We start from the raw sequence: 20,589 nt of genomic DNA on the forward strand, positions 1-20,589 counted from the left end.
AGCTGCATGAGTCGTGACGGTCACGTTAGCCTGATGAGACCAAACTCCCTTTGTGATTTTAAAACGTAAGACAGTACCCAGATTTGAAGACTACAGTAAGATTGAACTTCTACTGTTAATAAGATTTTGGTAGGCTACTATTAGATGGATAATTCAGATGGGCTACATGTTTTTTTTTTTTATGGTCTATCAAAAAGTGTATATTTTTAAAATGTGATTGCTGGTACATTTTACCAGTTTTTACCATACTTTCAAAACAAAAATTAAAATATGAAAAATATGAAAATAATTGAAGACAAAATGTGTTCTACTGAGAAAAAACAAGATTTGGTTTTTAAAAAGCCTTTTTCCAAAAGGTACATCTGGAAAAAGGGGGGGTCGTCTTATAATCAGGGTCGTCTTATATTCGGGCCAATACAGTATATCTTACAGTTTGACATAAAATACTGTTGCTGCCTCATCTTTTATCCAAGATGTCACTGGGGTCATACTGTACAATCTGACAAGCAACATTCGTAAAGGACAGAAAATCACTCTGTGGACCCTTGGAGGATGTAGAGCCATCCTTTGTGCTGTTAGCTCACGCAGACCCTTTAGCAGATTAACAGAAAGAGAGGTCATTAGCTCACTCCCCCGTGACAGCAGGCTGTTGCTCCAATACTTGCAGCACATCTCTGGATCAAAGTGTTTATTGCACTACCTCCAGGCCATCAATTTACAAATCCCATTGATGGTTAAAGATAAGGACAGCAGGGAATAAACAACACGTTTTTAGCCTGTTTTAGTTGTCTCCTAGGAGCTGTCACAGTCTTTTGATCTTTTGCACATAAGCAGGCTGAGAGAGTGAGTGGGCGGCTTCACTGTGGGACAGAAGCAGTGTTGAATTTGGTTGGAGCAGATATGGGAAGCCAGTGTAGAGAATGGCATATTTGCAATTGAATATGCATTTTGTGCGTTTAGAATGATATACGTGTAAAGAGATGTAAAGCACATATGCTGGCAAATCAGACGACACATGATTAGATTTAATTGAGTACTGAGCCATGTTACTCGCATAATGTTACACAATATAGTGCATTCAAACCAATATACTATGGAAATATGATCATCTCCTTGCAAGGGACTCTTGCTGTTCAAAAATGTATGCGTTAAAAATTATAAAAAAATAAATAAATTGTGCAGATGAAAATTTGCCTCTAGATAATCCCAATACAATGCATTAAATGGAAACATTTAAACAAGTTTCTCTGGAGAATGTTTTGTGAACGAACACAGAACTGGAAAGAATATGAGGAGGGAGGCAAAACTATATTTCAGAACACAAAGGTTTGCGAATGCAAAAGGATTAGAATTTTTCTTCCATTCTTATATTTTTCCCATCATCATGTCTTCTTAGGTACCCTGTAGAAAAGCCAGTTTAGTGTTTTTTTTGTTTTGTTTTTGTTTTTTGTTTTTTTTTAATGGTAAGATGGGTATTACAAGTATTACATTGACCGATCAGTGGCTCAACAATGTAATCCGGAGCAAATCTCTCAAGGGGATCTGAAGTTAAAGCTGCAGTCCGTAGCTTTTTTTGTTTTTTTTGGTTAAAAATTATTCAAAATCAATATTTGAGCAAGTACATAACCAGCCAGTGTTCAAAACTATCTCCTTACTTTAACCCGATTCACAACGATTAACTTATAATAATGTTTTCTAATTTGAGTGGTACGGGTAGGTTTTCATGGGGAAATTTGAGCATGGCATTGCATCATTACATCACGTCTGTAAACATGAAGTTGTCCCGGCTACTAGGCTATGGCATGTGAGGATCCTGCAGGTGGCAGATCGTTTATAGCCTTTTCTCACAGCAGTCAGAATAATTAAATGTATGGCGGATTGTAATCCAGAAAGGATTATATGTTTATGAAACACATGTGAATGAAATTAAATTATATTCCAGTTATAAATGTGCTTCTAATTACAGATAGCCTGGGATTACACAGATTTGTATTTGAAAGAAAACCAGTTCGAAGGGAGCATGATTTGCTTTTTGGGTTAAAAGAATTTCTTAATATGAAATTCGAAGAGTATGACAATTAGATTAGACTGTGCAGAAATTGAAATCTACACGCTAATATACACTATACTCATAGTCACGCAATGCTGATGTTGTTAACATTAATCATTTGAGAATAAAGTATAACAATAAAAATAGCTTGAACAGTTTGATGTGATATGAGCTAACCGATCTTTAGATTTAATCACCATTGGTAGCGAGATTTATGGACGGTAATGCTTTTTTCCTCAGTTGGTCAGAACAAACGTGGCAGACTTGTTACTTACTTGTTCAGATGGCAATATACGGTGAAAATTCTTATTTGGGTCATATTCCAAGACGTAGGCTAGAATCTGAGATTGCGAAGTACTGTAAATATCCACACCGGTGCGGTGACTGACTGCCACACATACTCTTCAGAACACTAGATTCATTCGCGCTGGAGCCGTGCCGACTCACAACCCACGCAAGCTAGATAATTCCGCACACAGCTGCAATTCCAGGTTTTACACTTTACACTTTAACTCTGTATGGTATTAACCCGGGTCCCAGACACCTGTGGATTACTTGGAGGCATTGCATTGTTATGTGTGCAGAACACATTGAGAAACCATGACCTATTTTGTGGTGAAGCAATGCTGTAATTCAATTTCTTTCCTTATTTGATTAAATGGTTTCGAAATGCATCCACTCTGTAGTACAGAGGCTAATGCTTTTTGAACTTGACCTGCACTACTTCACTTCTCTTATACATGAAGCTGTACAGCATAATACTGTAATAATGCATTATACATAAATAAAACGAAACATTGCAAACATAGCATATGATACATATGAAATGATGTATTCTGGTATAATTGTTGTGGTGTTGCATAGCTGGTCGCTGTGCCGTCTGTCTCTATCATAGCTGTGCAGTAGGTAGTGACATTTTCTCAGTAGAGGTTAACAATGACAGCACTGTGCTCTCAAAGGATTTACATCATTAACCAGTAACCTCACTTTCCCTCTCTCAGCTCCCGGGGGAACACGCATTGACGATGGGGACAAGACCAAGGTGACGGAGCACTGTATGTTCAAGACGGAGGAAAACCACACTGCTGTCCGCAGCTATGCTCAGGTGAACACCCCACTTCTCCCAGTTCAATGAGATACTATTTTCCATTGTTGTATATGAAAAATGAGCAGCCGATACCAAGGTGGGGGAATCCTGTTTAAAAATGGCATTAGATGTACTTAGTCCCCAAATCCTCTGGGTGGAACCAGTATGCCACTCAGACTGTGTCATTACAATGTCTCTCCATCACCAGCTACTGTGAGTTTAAGTGATCTTGTGTCCAGGGTTTTGCTTTTGTCATATCTTGAGGAATCAAATTTGATTTGAATTTGGTTTTAGATTAATTTGATTTATAAGGCTATAATTAGGGGTCTAAAAATATAATAATAATAATAATAATTATTATTATTATTATATTTTATTGTTATATCATGTATTATCACTATTATTATTATTATTATTATTATTATTATAAATATTATTGTATTAATTTGTTACTTTAGAAATTTTTATGATGTTGTTTTTTATATTATTATCAAATAAAACAATGTAATGAAGTATAATAATAATAATATCTAAAAAATAGTACAATATATAATATCACATATATTATTATTAATGTTGAAACAAATTATATATGTGTATAATATATTTTTATATCTAAAACGAATATAATAATATTATCTAAAATGATATAATATATAATTATGTAATATTTATATAATATAAATAACATTGCATACAATTATTAACATTTTGTGTTTTATTTGATATAATATATTGTAATTTTTTTTTTTTTTACATTTCTTTATTATTATTATTATTATTATTATTATTGTTGTTGTTGTTGTCATATCATACAAAAAAAAAATGCAGTAATATTGAGAAATAATAATACAATTTACAATGACTTTTCAATTGTAATATATATTTTAAAATGTAATTTATTCCAGTGAAGGCAAAGCTGAATTTTCTGCATCATTACTCCAGTATTCAGTGTCACATGATCCACCTTCTTAATCTTAAAGGTTAAAGGTTCTTCCGAGTTCCTCCTGTAGTTAATCTAATAGTGTAATCTGCTCTGACTTCAGGAACTCTTTCCTGCAAATAAGCAGAATGTGGAACACTTCTCAACGTACTTCACTGAGGCAGGACTGAAAGAGCTGTCAGACTTCCTGCGCACGCAGCAGTCTCTGGGCACACGCAAGGAACTTCAGAAAGAGCTTCAGGAGCGCCTGTCACAGCAGTGTCCCATCAGAGAGGTGAATCATCCACACGTTAAATATTATAGATTAGTGCTTATCAACTGCTTTTGCTTCAAGACCCAGATTTTATAATGGTCATTATGGACTGACACGGTACCAAAATCATTTATTGTACAAAAAGTCCTTAAAATGTTCCATATGCTCTGATGTGAATTGTGCTTAGATTGTGGTGTATGTGAAAGAGGAGATGAAGAAAAATGATCTTCAGGAGCAGGCTGTGATTGGCTTACTGTGGAGCTGCCTCATGAATGCTGTTGAATGGAATAAGAAAGAGGAGCTGGTCACCGAACAGGCCCTCAAACACCTGAAGGCACAGTATCAACACCTAGACTTTATAATGTCACATTGATATCAATAATGCTTATATTCTCTATATTATTTTAGTAATTAAATTATTTTGCCATGTCTGCACTTCTGTCATCACTGAATCACTTCAGTTACAGTTGAAGCTGTCTACACTGGAAGAGTCTGTTGCAACGGGTGACAGCAAGTTGACCGATACCGCATTTCTATTTTTGATGCACTGCAGAGCTACTTCAGCCACATTGTCTGAAATACAATGGGTCTCATTCACTAATATTTGAGTGGATTAATCCGATTTATATGCACAGGAGAACTTCTCACAAAAAATTCTGCCTAATAACATGTGCGTTTACATTTTGATCTTCATATTAAGGGCTTTCTGCTTAACTCTTTCTTTACAGCATTTTTTTTTTTTTGTAAATTGAGAATCATTTTTAGTATGAATGTTGATTGATGATATGTCTATGCATGGTTAGTAAATGAGACCCAGTGTCTTTATTTACAAAGCATCAAATCATACAAACATTGTATGTTTATATAATATATATATTTTTATTATTATTTTTTTTTTTTATATATATTTACAAAGCATCAAATCATACAAACATTGTATGTTTATATAATATATATATTTTTATTATTATTTTTTTTTTTTATATATATTTACAAAGCATCAAATCATACAAACATTGTATGTTTATATAATATATATATTTTTATTATTATTATTTTTTTTTTTATATATATAATTTGTGTATATATTTTTTTTCTAATATTTTTTTGTTTTATATTTAACTTTAGACTGCTACATCAAAGGCTGTTTTTTTTTAATCAGCCTAATATTTAAAAAATAGTCAAACTGAAGTAAAGTAAAATTTTAGTTATTAGATTTGAGAACCATAACAAACTTGTATAAATGAGCAATATCACACGAGTAGACGTGAGATATGGCTGAATATCTGTGCCGATATTCAGCCATATCTCACATCTACAAGTGTGATACTGCATTTATACAACAGTTTGATGGCACAAGTGTGTAATTATAAGAAAAACAATGGAGTGTCTTTTAAAAACCCTCTTTTGTGCGGAACTACTTCTTTCCGCCACTGATTCAAATCTCAGTTTGACAGCTGAGCAACAATGTGAGAAATACGGCAAGAGGAGTGATACAAATTGGGAAAGTGTGTTCCTGTAGCGATACCAGCACAATATCTCACACTTCTCAACCAATCAGATTTGAGAACCAATTACATTTTGAAAACCAGAGCGAACTGTAATCACAGCTTGCCGATATACAGCCATACCTCACGTCTATGAACTGTTGTATAAATATATATAAATAATAATAATATATATATACATATATACACACACACACACACACAGACAGACACACACACACACAAATTATGTTAATATTTATAATATCTTCATGCCTTATTTAGCAGATTAGAGCTGGGTGAAAAATATCAAGCTGTTAAGATTTGCGATGTGTGTATATATAAAGCTGTGCGATAATATAATTTTACATTTTAAATGACATAAGTAATTGAGATTTTAGTTATTAACTCGATATGGTGATATTGAGAACCTGTGAGGTTCTTTTGTTATATAAAGAAGTATTTCTACTACTGCATTTCTGTTGACAATAAAATTGTTTATTTTGAAAGGATTATATTTTCAAGTTTCTGCTGCTGAAGTGTAATATTTGCAGCTGATTGGTCCATGATTATGTAGGCAGCCTCAAGCCATTGCAGCTTAACACATCACAACATATCATGTGCTGCCAGTGTAGATCTGTGTAAGAGAGAGACTCTTAGATGAGAGATGATTATTGTTTCTCCTGTAGCACTATGCACCTCTCCTGGCTGTGTTCAGTACTCAGGGCCAATCAGAGCTGGTCTTACTGCTCAAGATTCAGGAGTACTGCTACGACAACATCCACTTCATGAAATCCTTCTCCAAAATAGTGGTGCTCTTCTACAAAGGTACCCCTGTCCCACCTGATCAGTGTCTTAATGATATATTATAGGCAAGATAAGATATGGTGTGTGTTTCTCACTCCACAGCTGATGTCCTTAGTGAGGAGGCCATATTGAAATGGTACAAAGATGCTCATGCTGCCAAAGGAAAAAGTGTATTTCTGGAGCAAATGAAGAAATTTGTGGAGTGGCTTCACAATGCAGAGGAAGGTGAGGAGTTATTTCGGATAAAAGTATCCTCTGCCAAACAAAATGTAAATCTCAAGAACATTATTTCTTAATTCTCTCTCCCACAGAGTCTGAATCAGAGGGGGAAGATGACTAATAATTTTGAGGATCCTGAAGATTTTATGGGTTTTACATGGTCAGCTCTCTGTGACCAGCTTTTTAGTGCATATTTAGGCTCTTTGTCATTACATTTGTGTCCAGAGGGACGAGTCACATAAACTAAGGCCCAATCCAGGGAAAAGCTTCTGAGCTCTAGGAAGAGAGTGCAGGGAGCTACATATAGACAGCCTTTAATAACAAACACTTTAACATGGATTTTATATGAATGCCGTTCAGGTACTGCGTTGGCACACATCAGTTTCCTGCAACTGATTTTCATTTGAACAAACACGTGTATATGTCGTATGTGACTGCTTTGAATCTTTTTATGAATAAAAGGTGTTTTATATGTACTCTAGTTCCAGAATTTGTCTCTTTTTAGTTTGTCTGACTGATCTTTATCTCTTCATTTTTAAGTCACTTTAGGTAAAGGTGTCTGCCAAATTAATAAATCTAAATGTCTTTACAGACCTGCCTTTTTTATGTTGATTACGACTCTAAGTCCTTTTAGTTCTGCAAATTATGCCGAGGCCAAATCCTTCCCTGTCTGTCTCACTCTCATATAGAGTTGGCTCATTATCATGCAAAAGTAGATATTTAATTGACTTTATAAATAAAATAGAAAAGTCAAAAGAAATAAATAGCTATTGTAATTTTAGGGCTAATTAGAATTGGCATTTTATTCTCAAATAAGAACATTTCCCCTCAGTGGTCAAATGACCAGAAGGTTGTTTTAATCAGAGGTGTAAAGTATTTGAGTAATTAATTACTGTACTTGAGTATCTTTTTGGATTTTCTGTAGTTTTACGGAGTATCAAAGATATTAGCAACTTCACTACATTTTTGAATAAGTACTCCTCTACGTTTGTAATGAGTTTTGCAATTACACATTACATTTTGCATGGTTGTTGCTAGAACGGAAGCCAACAATAAATTGAATTTTCTACCTATTAGATTGTGTTTTATTAAAGTCTACACCTACCCCTTACAATAATGGAAAAATAGTAATTGTTGTACAGTGTGAGAAAAATTATGCTATATTGATTTACGCATGCCCAGTAGTTTTTGCTGTATGCCATCTAGCCATTTTGCATGGCACCTAGATTTTTCTGCAGTAGTTTATTTCTGCTACAAAATAAGTGATATCACCAACTACAGGGCACTGAAAGTACTGGCAAACTTGTCAACAAGTCTACTTCAGGTGAATGTGAGTCCCTTAGCAACTGTAATGAGGCTGAAACCAGGTCATCCAGTGCAAGAATGCTTTTTTCATTTTACTTTACTTTTACTTTTTACTTTATTTTTTCATTCTCCTGTATTTTTATCCTGTTATTATTGTAAATGTTCAATAAACAAATTAAGCAAAAAAAAAAAAAAAGTTAACATTATTAACATTATTTTATTTATCCGTTATATTGAAGAGACATTTTTGAAGGATTTTTTTTTTTTTTTTTTTTTTGAGGTGTTCAGTTTTATTTTGGTTTTAGAAAATAAATGTGATTGCTCTCCTCACAAATCAACCCTTTCTTGTGTTTCACTGGCATGTCTCTTTGACTAATGCATCTTTGAGCCTATATTTAGTAAAAGTAAAATACTACAGTACTGTTAAAATGAGATACTCCAAGACTTTTACTCAAGTTCTTTTAAAAGTGGTGACTTGTAGTGGAGTAATTTTCACTGTAAGGTATCTGTACTTTTACTCAAGTATGGTTTTCAGGTACTCTTTACACCTCTGGTCTTATATGTGTGTGTGTGTGTGTAACAATTTAAATATTAATAATAAATATTATTGTATTTTTGTATTATCCATCATTCTTAATTGCTATTCTCATTAGTCGCAATACTGTTACAAAGTAATATGTAAATAAATACTGTAAAAATATTAAAATCATATATAATACAACATAATTACATAGTAATATGTAAATACTGTATGTATGTAAATACTATATATGTATATGTATATACAGTATATATATATATACTTTTTCTTTTCTTTCTTTCTTATATTGTGGCGCGGTGTCAGCAGAGGGCAGTGTAGTGGCTGCAGTGTGGCCGCTCTTCTTCTTCTCTCCGCGCGTGCTCTGCTGTGTCCGTCCGTGTTGGCGCGAACGTGCACGCCGGCGCGAGACAAAGAGCCTCTTGCACCCCAGTGGAAACCGGTCTCCTGTTATCAGTCAGGTTTACGAGCTGATATCTGTCTGTCGAGTCGTTATGGCTGATAAAGAAGGTAAGTATGGTTTCACGGCACTCGGTGTGCTCTAGTTTAGAGGTGTTTGTTTGAGGGAATTCAGCGCAGGCCGAGTCCCGCCATAACGACACAGTCCTGCTAACCTTACATCAGTACAGTTTAAACAGTAGAGCTTATTATGAGCACAGCTCAGCTGTGTTTCGGCCTGAATGTATTCTTTATGATGGGAACATTTTAGGAAGTATCTAAACTGTTTAGTTAAATTAGCGCCGAATTAGCTGCGGCTAACGTTAGTTTGTTTGGCTTTTAAGTTGAAGCGTGTGAATGTGGGACGCGTCGCTTTATTTCAGGAAGCTTTCAGTATTGTTTTGGATTTTTTTGTGCTGCTAACTGATGATAAATGTAAATATTTGGCAATGGGCACTTAATTTTAAGTTGTTTTCCAGAGAGTTTGTCTGTAACAGATTGAGCAATATTGGTTGCATCTATATCTTCCAGTAGATTTAAATGTAGACAAAGTCATTTATTATCGTACAGCAATTGTGGGGGAAAAACTTTATGGTCTTACATATTCAAGCTGTTTAGAAAAGAGAGTATCGTCGCTGAAGGCGCTTTGACAGCTCTCATCTTGCTTTCCCGCCCCTTTTTGTTACAGCTGCGTTTGATGACGCGGTGGAGGAGAGGGTGATAAATGAAGAATATAAAATCTGGAAGAAAAACACTCCGTTTCTTTACGACCTGGTGATGACCCACGCGCTGGAGTGGCCCAGTCTTACTGCTCAGTGGTTGCCAGATGTCACCAGGTAACACCTTTACATCTACAGACATTAGCTTTGAAATAGGACTGAAACGAATGATTGTTTGATAATCGATTCATAGAAAAAAAAAAAAAAAATCCCAAATTATTTATTAAAAATATTTTGGAATAAATTATTTACAAATTTGTTGTTCCACATTGTGCCATGTGTTGTATCCTTACAAATAAGGATACGACCTTTAAAAAAAAACAGCACACACATCTGTCAAGGCAAGCCGTGTCAAACTAACTTGTATGCTTTAGTTTGAATCACTTAATATAATGCATTCTCATGTTTAGGACAAATTGGGTCCTCCAGTTCTACCGCAGCAGCTAACTCTGTGTCCTCTGCTGTTTTCCAGATATGTTTTATCCCTAAAAATGCTTTATTCACTGCTGTAAAGTGACGTGACTGATACGATTAATCAATAAGCAAATTTGTTGTCAATTATTTTCATTATTGATTATGATTAGCTGCTGCAGCCCTACTTTGAAACATTTAATTTATTGATTGAGTAGGTGTGGCTCTAAATGATCTTTTCAATGTGTTTGGTGGGCTTTTCCCCCCCAGGGTTCCCACGCTTCTTGAAAGTACTTGAATTTCAGACATATGGATTCAAGGCCTGGAAAGTACTTGAAAACAAACATAGGTCCATGAAAGTGCTTGAATTAAATTTGAAATAAATTGTGTTTATGCAGGGATTAAAGTTTTCCGTCGCTACGACGGATTTCCGTCAATTGGGGGGGAAAATGAGGGGAAAAGAAACATGTAGCGCATTGTTGTTGTTCTGCCGGCACACCAAAAATAATCCCCGCCACGGCTGCAGCTTCTCACGGACAACATAACGCCGCTTGCATCATTCACAGTCGGGTTATTAGCAGAGAACACAGATCAGGTCTTGAATTTCGGCGTGGGATTGTGGCTATTAATAACAATTCTACTCATTCCCGCAGGTTCCGCGTTTATAACGCGATGACAGATGACGGAACTTATCATTTGCATGTGCTTTTGAGTCTTGAGAACTTGCTCGCGCACGCTCACTTTCTGTGCGCCCACAGATCGCGATAAGGAGAGTGACAGCTTTTAATAATTATTAAGGGAGTTTGCCAGTGTGATATTGATTCAATACAACAGTTCAGTAAACAAGTACTGCCTGATTTTGCTCTATTTCTTTAACGAAAATAGTTCCAAATATAGTAACAGCTCAGCCACTTCGCATCTCTAAAAGCAAACACAGCTGAGTTTCATTCATTCAATGATTTAAATAACTGATTATATGCTAAAAATGTGTGTTTTTGAACGAATCTAGTGAGTCAGTGCTTCATGATTACCCATTCATAAAGACAGTCACTTGCTTTGTTCCTGAATGAATCAGCCGTTCGAACGAATCAATTGAATGAATGATTCAGTGATAAAATCAGTGACTTGTCTCCATCTGCTGGTGGATTTAGTTTCATTTTTAGCATTTTAATTTCAGTTATTTAAATCATTTAATATTTCTATATTCAAAATTGTATATTTAAAACATTAATCTCCACATAAATGTATGAATTTAATTGCACTCATGCCACCTGTGAGCCTCATTAAATGTCTGAAAATGTACCTACAAGCCACTTTTGTGTTCTTCAGTGCCACCTCTGTACAGATTATTTTTTTATTAATACTAACTGATTGATAACCTATGTCTCATTCTACTTCTTAATATATTGTTTTAAATAGAAATGTTAAAAAACTTATAAACATATGTTTTTGAATTTGACATAGATAAAAAAAGATGCCATTACAAAGGTAAAAAAAAAATACCCCTGTAAGTCACTTTGAGTCAAATGTCACCTAGTATTAAGAAGGCTAATTTTTGATCAGAACTTTTTATTATTGATCAGAAGGTGCTCCTAATTTTTTTTAAATTAGGAGGACAAGTGCTCCTAATTACAAGAAGAAAAAATCTTTGCTTTTAAACTGTGTGAGACAGGTATGGCTGTGGAATGGGGGTTGGCGGAGGAAAAATTTTCAGTCAAAAGATTTTTTTTTTTTTTTTTTTTTTTTTAACCCCTTTTTATGGTGCTATTTCAAAAATTGTCCTATGTTCTGTTAAAGACAGAACAAAATGGCACTAATGATTTGGGGTGGAGATGGGGTAGCGCGGAAAAAATTTGTGTGTGTTGATGCGCAGCCTTGAGCCTTGGGGACAGTTTTCTTAAGCCCGCTCCCGCTGAATTTCTGACCATTACCGCCCAGTCCCGCAACGTGTGTGTGTCCCGCTCCCGCAAACATTCTAATATTGTATATTATTTTCGCACATCAGGGAGCCGCTATCAATATGCGGGGTATTGAAATCACATTTGAATGAGCGCTCGGTTCACTTTTGTTTTCGCGATCACGCACACTCTGTGTAAAGGGAGCACATCTTACAGTGCGTGCATAATTATTAGGCACGTTGATATTCTGATCATATTTTTTTCCAAGCTCATTTGACCAATTCCAAACCACATCAATCTTAACTACTATTATTTTTGTATTTAATCATTTAGAAGTGATATATAATTGTACATGAAGGCTGGAAATAAAAAAACTCCTTAAGGTGTGCAGAATAATTAGCCAGGTTTTCTTTTACAGATGAAATGAGCCAAAAAAGAGATTTAACTCGGACTGAGAAGTCAAAAATGATTAAATCCCCATGAGAAATATTAAAAACTAATGCAATACAGAAATTTCAAAGTTAAGGCATGACCATTGGTCAGAAAAATGTTCATTGGGTCAGCGGGGTCAGAAAAAAACAGGTGGAGGAGAAAAGAGCATGTTAACTGCAAAAGATTTAATTAATGTGAAGAATTAAGTGTGAAACCATCAGGAACCTTTTAGTCTCCAGTGCCACTATTTTCCAGAACTGCAACCTTGAGTCTCCAGAATTACAAGGTGTCAGGTTTTCAGAGACATTGCTTGGGTAAAAAATCCTAAAAAATGACCCCTACTTAATAGGAATAACATTCTGAAGTGTTGTGAAATACATAAACTATTTTTATAGGCTTTATGGACCGATAAGTTGAGAGTGACTCTTGAAGAACCAGCACCACATCCTCTTGTACCACTGTTTGAAGAATTTATCTTCCAGAATCTGGCAGTACATTTTAGGAGGTCATTTTTGTCAGTCTCTGCAAGACAGACTTTTCAGGATAGGAGATGGACTAAAAATGAACTCCCCAAAACTTACTGCAACATGGAGCTAAGGAGAAAATGTAGAACTTGAAAAATTGGAAAAACGACTTGGTGAAAAGCGTTCACAGTTTAAAAGCAAATAGAAAGTCCTATTTATTTGATTTTCTTTATATTTTTTTGCAAATTTGCACATGTACAAGGTTTAAAATTCTCATGAAATATTTTCAAAAAATACTGACGTTTTGAGCAGCTGCATGTTTGAGCTGCATTCCTAGGTCAAAGCCGAAAAAATGGGATTTACAATAAAAGTAATTTACAAAATTATTTTGACTTGAGTTTATTTATTAATGAGTAACATATCTTTTGAGTGAATGTGCAAATGTTTTATGTTAACAGGTTTTACCATGTTATTACAACATTTAACCACTTTTTATTGATTAAAAAATTGATAAATTCTTTCAAATTTAAATCTTGTGCAAGAATTACAGCAAAAATCAGTTGGATGCATATTTTATCAATATTTTAGAAATGGAATTTTTTCACCAGTACTGACTGATTTAATTAAATTCCTTTGAACACAACTGCTCAAAACGGTCTAAATTTATGAAACCTACACATTCAAAACATTATTACTCTGAAATGTTTAATGTAAATGTTAAGTGTAAGTGAAATGTTAAGTACTGTAAGGTCTTTCATGACACTACATATTCTGGGGTGTGAATTTGATAGGTGCTTGATATAAAATAAATAGTGCTTTAAAAAGTCCTTGAATCTGGTGTTCATGAAAAAGTGGGAACCCTGCCCCCCTTTTTTTTCAACTTTTTTTTTTTTAATAGTTTGTGATGTCATGATAATGGAATCGGGTTCAATGCTTTAGGAATACAGGATGAATATAGTGTGGATAGTGACCGTTTCATCACAGTTGTAGATTTTTATAAAGGTCAGTGTAAATAAGCACACTTGTCGTCCGTTTCACAGACCTGAAGGGAAGGATTTTAGCGTGCACCGCCTGGTTCTCGGCACTCATACCTCTGATGAGCAGAATCACCTGGTTATTGCCAGTGTCCAGCTGCCCAATGATGACGCCCAGTTTGATGCCTCACATTATGACAGCGAAAAAGGAGGTGAGTGGCTTATATTTGATGTTCAGATCATAAACTAAATTGTGACTGCATCGTCTCCACCTGTGTACTTATCTCATGTTGTCACACCTGTTTCTCTGTTTGTTCACAGAATTTGGTGGTTTTGGCTCAGTGAGTGGCAAGATAGAGATTGAGATCAAGATTAATCATGAGGGAGAAGTAAACAGGGCTCGCTACATGCCACAGAACCCCTGCATCATTGCCACTAAGACCCCCACTAGTGATGTGCTGGTCTTTGACTACACCAAACACCCCTCAAAACCTGGTATGAGCAATTCTGGAAACGTTGTCACTTGCAGCTCAATGTATCTAGCAGCGTTGTTTAAAAGGCAATTGCTTTGAGACAGATTTAAAAAAAAAAACTTTAAGCATTTTAACATGCAAACATAATAGCTGAAATATAGCACACTGTTTAAAGCACTGCACTAAAAATAAATTATAGATTTTTAACCACACAAATCAACTTAGTAGTTCAATGTTTTTTGGTAGGGAAAACATGATATAATGGGAGACTTTTCATTTCCAAGCTACTTGCCAACTCAATGTTTATGTGAAGGTGTCATATGTTAAGTTTTTTTAAATTTATGCTCCGTGTTCCCCTCCTGTGCTCCTGGAGACCCCTCTGGAGAGTGCACTCCTGACCTGCGTCTGAGGGGGCATCAGAAAGAAGGATATGGTCTGTCCTGGAACCCCAATCTGAGTGGCTGCCTGCTGAGTGCATCTGATGATCATGTAAGACATTTGTACAATCGTTATCATTGACCTAATTACATCGTGACCACAGCTGTATATTTGCAAACATGCTGAGGTTTCAGGTGTTACTTTTTGTACCCTACATTTTTTTTTTTTTTTTTTTTAATTCAGCCAACACTAAATGTTCGAGTTAATCTTTTTTTCTGCAGACAATCTGTCTGTGGGACATCAGCACAGTGCCAAAGGAGGGAAAAATAGTGGACGCTAAGACCATTTTCACTGGTCACACTGCTGTAGTGGAGGATGTGTCTTGGCATCTGCTTCACGAGTCTCTCTTTGGGTCTGTTGCAGATGACCAGAAGCTTATGATGCAAGTACTTTGTCTTCCTGTGTTTTCTTAATCTGAATGTCTTTAGCACGACATGTAATTTAAAAAGGCATGTTGCGTTTTGAACTGTGGGTATGTAATGCGAGCAGTATTTTAATCTATTTTCCCTTCCTTTAGCTGGGACACACGCTCCAATAATACATCCAAACCCAGTCATGCAGTAGATGCCCACACTGCAGAGGTCAACTGTTTGTCCTTCAACCCCTACAGCGAGTTCATTCTGGCCACCGGTTCTGCTGACAAAGTGAGAACTACATTGAGCAACTGGTTCTGTTACACCTGTGAACACTTATTAATTGTGCTTCTATATTTAGACCTCTGAATTGTGCTTTTTATTTTTTCTCTCACAGACTGTTGCATTGTGGGATCTGCGAAACCTGAAACTGAAACTTCACTCATTTGAATCACACAAAGATGAAATCTTCCAGGTACCAAATCCCTTCCTGCCATGATTGCGGATGAAATTAAAGCTAAATGAGTGTGATTACATGAACTCTAAATGTGTCCACAGGTTCAGTGGTCACCCCATAATGAGACCATCCTGGCCTCTAGTGGAACAGACAGGCGACTCAATGTTTGGGACCTCAGGTGGGTTGTCTCATTTTCATTTTACTCACTACTACTACTGCTGAAATGTAAAATACTTTATTAGAAGTATCTTTTCACATTCATGAGAATTCTTTGTTTTTCCTGCAGTAAAATAGGTGAGGAACAGTCACCAGAAGATGCAGAGGATGGACCTCCAGAGCTACTGGTGAGTAGTAATGGTGTTCAGTTTTTTTATGTACATGTATGTATTTAAAGTTATTGTGCTTTTCTCTGTGGTCATGTTTTTCACATTTGATTTTCTAAAAAAAAAAAAAAACAGTTTATCCATGGAGGCCATACAGCCAAGATTTCTGACTTCTCCTGGAATCCAAATGAACCGTGGGTGATTTGCTCAGTGTCTGAGGACAACATCATGCAAGTCTGGCAGATGGTAAGGACACTATCAGCTTTTAAGCCTATTTCTTACAACTTAGAATTTTCCGTCAGCTCCTCTGCAATAAGTAAACATCCGCTCACTCGTGATGCAGCCTGTTTTATTTCCTCTAAGTGTATATGACCACTAAATGTAGATGTTGGAGGAAAAATTAGTTTGTACAAAAAAAAAAAGTTTTAGCATAACCTTTCTAGTTTTGTTTTATAGCTCTGTTTTATATGCATACCTTTTATTTTTATTTATTTATTTTTTTTAGGCAGAAAACATCTACAATGACGAGGACCCAGAGGGGGCAGCAGACACTGAGGTTCAGGGATAAAACAGCTCTTTACACCACCCCACTCTCAGCATAAGACAAAACTCTTCTAAAAACTCTGTCTACACTCAAGTGAAGACCTTAAGTGCTCTCCCCTAAGTAATGGAATAATTGAATATTTCCCCACCAGGCATTTTCTACTGTTAATAGAGTATTTTTCTAAGAAAAATATCAATTGATCATTGATCAATATCAGAATGTGAGACAAATGACCTTTCTCATCCCTTCCCACCAGTGTCTCATGAGGATTTCCTTGCAGTTTAAGTATACTTAAAGTATTACTTAATATCATAAAAGTGTATACAGGTGGGTAGAATGTTGTGACCAGAGTGCAGTGGTACAATGTTGATGTTTAGATTTTAGATTTTTTTTTTTTTTTTTTTTAACTTGACCTACAAATGCTGTTTTCATTTAAGTATCCATTTATTTCATGACTAGATGTATTGATAACTTAAGCTCTTATGTGCTCTTTTTAATTTGAGCTTTATGTATCAGTCAGGTGGTGTTTAATGTCTTTTTAATATTGTGACTTTTCAATGTTTTTCTCCTGTATGTCCATACCGTTGTACATAATATTATGAATAAACTGTTTTTGTTGATAACATGTATTTTATGTTGTTGGTGGTGACACAATTTTTGTAAGATTTTCTATTTTAAAAACGGTATATATCGTTTACATAAATTATCGGGTCCCAAAATATGAGAAATTATGCTAAAACTAGGCAGCAGTTGATTTTTACCGTGGCCCACGTGTTTTAACCAACCAGAAAAGTCAAAGCAAGACAATCTGGAAAAGTTGGAGGTGACTTCCTGCCAATGGCGTAAATTAGGGGCGGGGCTACTTGCCAGGGTTTGTCCCGCGCCTGCACGGAGATTGACCGGAATGGCGCTTTTTTGTTTGTTTGTTTTTTAGCTCGCCATGGACTTTAATGAGGGGTTTTTGAAAACAATATAGTATTGTAATAAACCGCAAGTTACCTTAAGATAAAAAGCAGATAGTGTTTCCTACTGTTTATTTACACAGATTACAGATTTACCTGCTAGTGGGTGGGTTATATTAGACAGCAAGTGAGCCTTCAAAGATGATGTGGTAGAATCAGAAAAAATGGCCAAGCCTTAGAATTTGAGCAAGTTTGACAAGGGCCAATTGTGATGGCTAGACGACTGGGTCAGCGCATCTCCAAAACTGCAGCTCTTGGGTGTTCCCGGTCTGCAGTGGTCAGTATATATCAAAAGTGGTCCAAGGAAGGAACTGGTGAACCGGCGACGGGGTCATGGCCAAGTCTAATTGATGCATGTGGGGAGCGAAGGCTGGCCGGTGTGGTCCGATCCAACAGACAAGCTACTGTATCTCAAATTACTCAAGAAGTTAATGCTGGTTCTGATGGAAAGGTGTCAGAATACACAGTGCATCGCAGTTTGTTGCGTATGGGGCTGCACAGCCACAGACCAGTCAGGGTGCCCATGCTGACCCCTGTCCATCGCTGAAAGTGCCAACAGTGGGCACGTGAGCATTAGAACTGGACCACGGAGCAATGGAAGAAGGTGGCCTGGTCTGATGAATCACGTTTTCTTTTACGTCACGTGGATGGCCGGGTGTGTGCGCGTTGCTTACCTGGGGAACTCGTGGCACCAGGTTGCACTATGGGAAGAAGGCAAGCCAGCGGAGGCAGTGTGATGCTTTGGGCAATGTTCTGCTGGGAAACCTTGGGTCCTGCTATCCATGTGGATGTTACTTTGACACATACCACCTACCTAAGCATTGTTTCAGAGCATATACATGGAAACGGTATTCCCTGGTGGCTGTGGCCTCTTTCAGCAGCATAATGTGCCCTGCCACAGAACGAAAATGGTTCGGAGCACAACAACGAGTTTGAGGTGTTGACTTGGCTTCCAAATTCCCCAGATCTCAATCCAATCGAGCATCTGTGGGATGTGCTGAACAAACAAGTCCGATCCATGGATGCCCCACCTTGCTACATTGCCACATTTCATTGTATTTAGGTATGTAAAGTGCAAGTTAGTAATTTGAAAATGATTGCTTATAGACCGATCATCAAATTTAGTTAGCCTGTCTTCAGCAATAGTTATAATTATAATATTAGCTGAACTTTATCAAGCTTGAAATGAAAACAGTAGAGATCACAGGATAAAAGATAGCAGGGACTTTAGGACAGGCCTATCACACATCCTTTCTCCTTCATGCCCATGTCCAGAACTTGCTGCAGATTCCTCTCTCATAAGTGGCCAAAAAAAGATTAATTTGAGATGGATATTACTACCAGAGGTGAATGACAATCCATCTTGCCTGACCAATTGTAATTGTTTCACACGAGAAAGCCAAAAAAAAAAAAAGACTGAACAAAAGCCTCAACAAACACCTTTATTTTTGTCATTACCCAGATTCAAATTTTTTACATTTTAATCTCCAAAATGTCTTGAAATAGCAACTTATTTAGTCTTAAAAAAGCATGCTCCCTGTCACTCTGACAGAGTTCGTATCCTTGTACTCTATTCACAACTAGGTATGACTCATATAAACAATTTCTAATTCTTACTTGTTTATCTCAGATCTTAACAAGACACATAAAATCAACAAAGCACTTATTTCATAATCTCTTAGTCCTTCATCTAAATGTTTTCACCATCGTGCTGTAGGCATGTTTATAGAGCTCTCCTACAGTGCCCATATAAGTCCTTGTTTTGCCCACTTCACTTACTCATAAGAGAAAGCACTTAGTTCACAAGCACCACTTGATATATGAGCTTTATTCCCTCTTATACACACATCAAAAACAGTGTTTTAAGAACATTCTGAGCTCCATAACTTGTCAGATAAAGACACAATTGGTCCTTGCTGTTCAGAGTGCTTTTTTTAAAATCTAATTTGACCTTTGCCAAAAAAAAACCCAAACAAACACTGTTGTGCATCTTCAGTAGGTGATTGACTATTAATGAAAAAGAAGACAAGCAGTTTCGATTAAACTATGAAAATATATCAAAAGCATTTTGCATAACTAATAAGATAATAATACAAACATGAGTTCATTAGGTTTTTTCCACCATCACACTGTTCTCTTGCTTGCAGGGGCCCTCTACATGCTCTCTGTAAAATAATAAAGGCGTAAAATATAGATGTGCCATCCAGGGCTGGCACAAGCTCAACTGCCACTTTAGGCAAAACACTTCACAGTCACAATTAAACACAATCTAGATGCACGTGAAAGACTGAAGATTTTGTTTATTGATACATTTTGCACTTAAATAAATACATACACGAGCATTTCACACGGGAGCGGCACTATGGACCAAAGTTAATTTAGAATTAGAATAATTAATGGGGTGATAACTTGTTGATATGAGTGCAATAGTTCCAAATGTCTAAATTTAAATGGTCTCCTGCCTAGTTTGACTATAGGCACGTGCTGGCCCTGGTGCCATCTGTCCTAACCAGATGCAATGCAGCAAGTTTTCAGCAATTAGTAAAAGTAAATTGTCTGTCCACACTGAAAGTGGAAATCCAGTACAATCACAGCCAATCAGAATGTAGGGTAAGGTGGAGGAAGATGCGTCTCTTGAGAATAGTATTTACAGGATACATTTACACAACAACAATGTAATAAAAACCGAAAATGCTTTCTTTGTTTTTTTGAAAAGCTTTGTGTACAGACAACAACTCAAAACGATCTCTCTTCACACGGATCTGCGAAAATGACTAAAACGCTATATTATGCATGCCAGGACAATAGCAGGCGATGTCACTTTGTAAAGAAACTACACGCCTTTCATCTGAAATGGAAATTTGTTCTGACTTATATACAGGCATATGGATATTTACATATTAAATTGACCATATTTTAATTAAAGAACTGTCATAACATGCCTTAAACATGCCAGGTTTTAATGAAAAGTGAAGATGTACATCTAAATCATGGAATTACTAAATAATAACCAT

At 36.2% G+C, this 20,589-nt stretch overlaps 2 protein-coding genes across 2 annotated transcripts in view; both read left to right on the plus strand.

The window, feature by feature from the left end:
- LOC107568798 (basic leucine zipper and W2 domain-containing protein 2-like) overlaps positions 1 to 7,325 on the plus strand; it is a 14,765-nt gene extending 7,440 nt beyond the window's left edge. Inside the window, exons 5-11 of the mRNA XM_016254781.1 lie at positions 961 to 982; positions 3,052 to 3,155; positions 4,184 to 4,354; positions 4,521 to 4,667; positions 6,510 to 6,648; positions 6,730 to 6,852; positions 6,939 to 7,325. Of these exons, the coding sequence (XP_016110267.1) occupies positions 961 to 982; positions 3,052 to 3,155; positions 4,184 to 4,354; positions 4,521 to 4,667; positions 6,510 to 6,648; positions 6,730 to 6,852; positions 6,939 to 6,967 (735 nt within the window). The 3' untranslated portion in view covers positions 6,968 to 7,325. The remainder of the gene's footprint in view (positions 1 to 960; positions 983 to 3,051; positions 3,156 to 4,183; positions 4,355 to 4,520; positions 4,668 to 6,509; positions 6,649 to 6,729; positions 6,853 to 6,938) is intronic.
- A 1,707-nt stretch (positions 7,326 to 9,032) lies between these two features.
- LOC107568807 (histone-binding protein RBBP4) lies at positions 9,033 to 17,227 on the plus strand. The gene is made up of 12 exons (XM_016254797.1): positions 9,033 to 9,199; positions 9,816 to 9,963; positions 14,092 to 14,237; positions 14,347 to 14,520; positions 14,872 to 14,987; positions 15,158 to 15,318; positions 15,454 to 15,580; positions 15,687 to 15,764; positions 15,848 to 15,924; positions 16,033 to 16,090; positions 16,205 to 16,315; positions 16,575 to 17,227. Exons 1-12 carry the CDS (start codon positions 9,184 to 9,186, stop codon positions 16,635 to 16,637), a joined length of 1,275 nt encoding a protein of 424 aa, XP_016110283.1. The 5' UTR covers positions 9,033 to 9,183; the 3' UTR covers positions 16,638 to 17,227.
- The last annotated feature ends 3,362 nt before the right edge of the window (positions 17,228 to 20,589 follow it).

This window comes from Sinocyclocheilus grahami, unplaced genomic scaffold (genome assembly GCF_001515645.1).
Source record: "Sinocyclocheilus grahami isolate Dianchi unplaced genomic scaffold, SAMN03320097.WGS_v1.1 scaffold1281.1, whole genome shotgun sequence".
NCBI lineage: Eukaryota > Metazoa > Chordata > Actinopteri > Cypriniformes > Cyprinidae > Sinocyclocheilus > Sinocyclocheilus grahami.

Excerpts from the sequence above, each read along its gene's own strand:
- LOC107568807 (XM_016254797.1), top strand. Across the intron at positions 14,521-14,871 it reads CAAACACCCCTCAAAACCTG|ACCCCTCTGGAGAGTGCACT; the intron begins GTATGAGCAATT and ends GTGCTCCTGGAG. Across the intron at positions 15,925-16,032 it reads CTCAATGTTTGGGACCTCAG|TAAAATAGGTGAGGAACAGT; the intron begins GTGGGTTGTCTC and ends TTTTTCCTGCAG.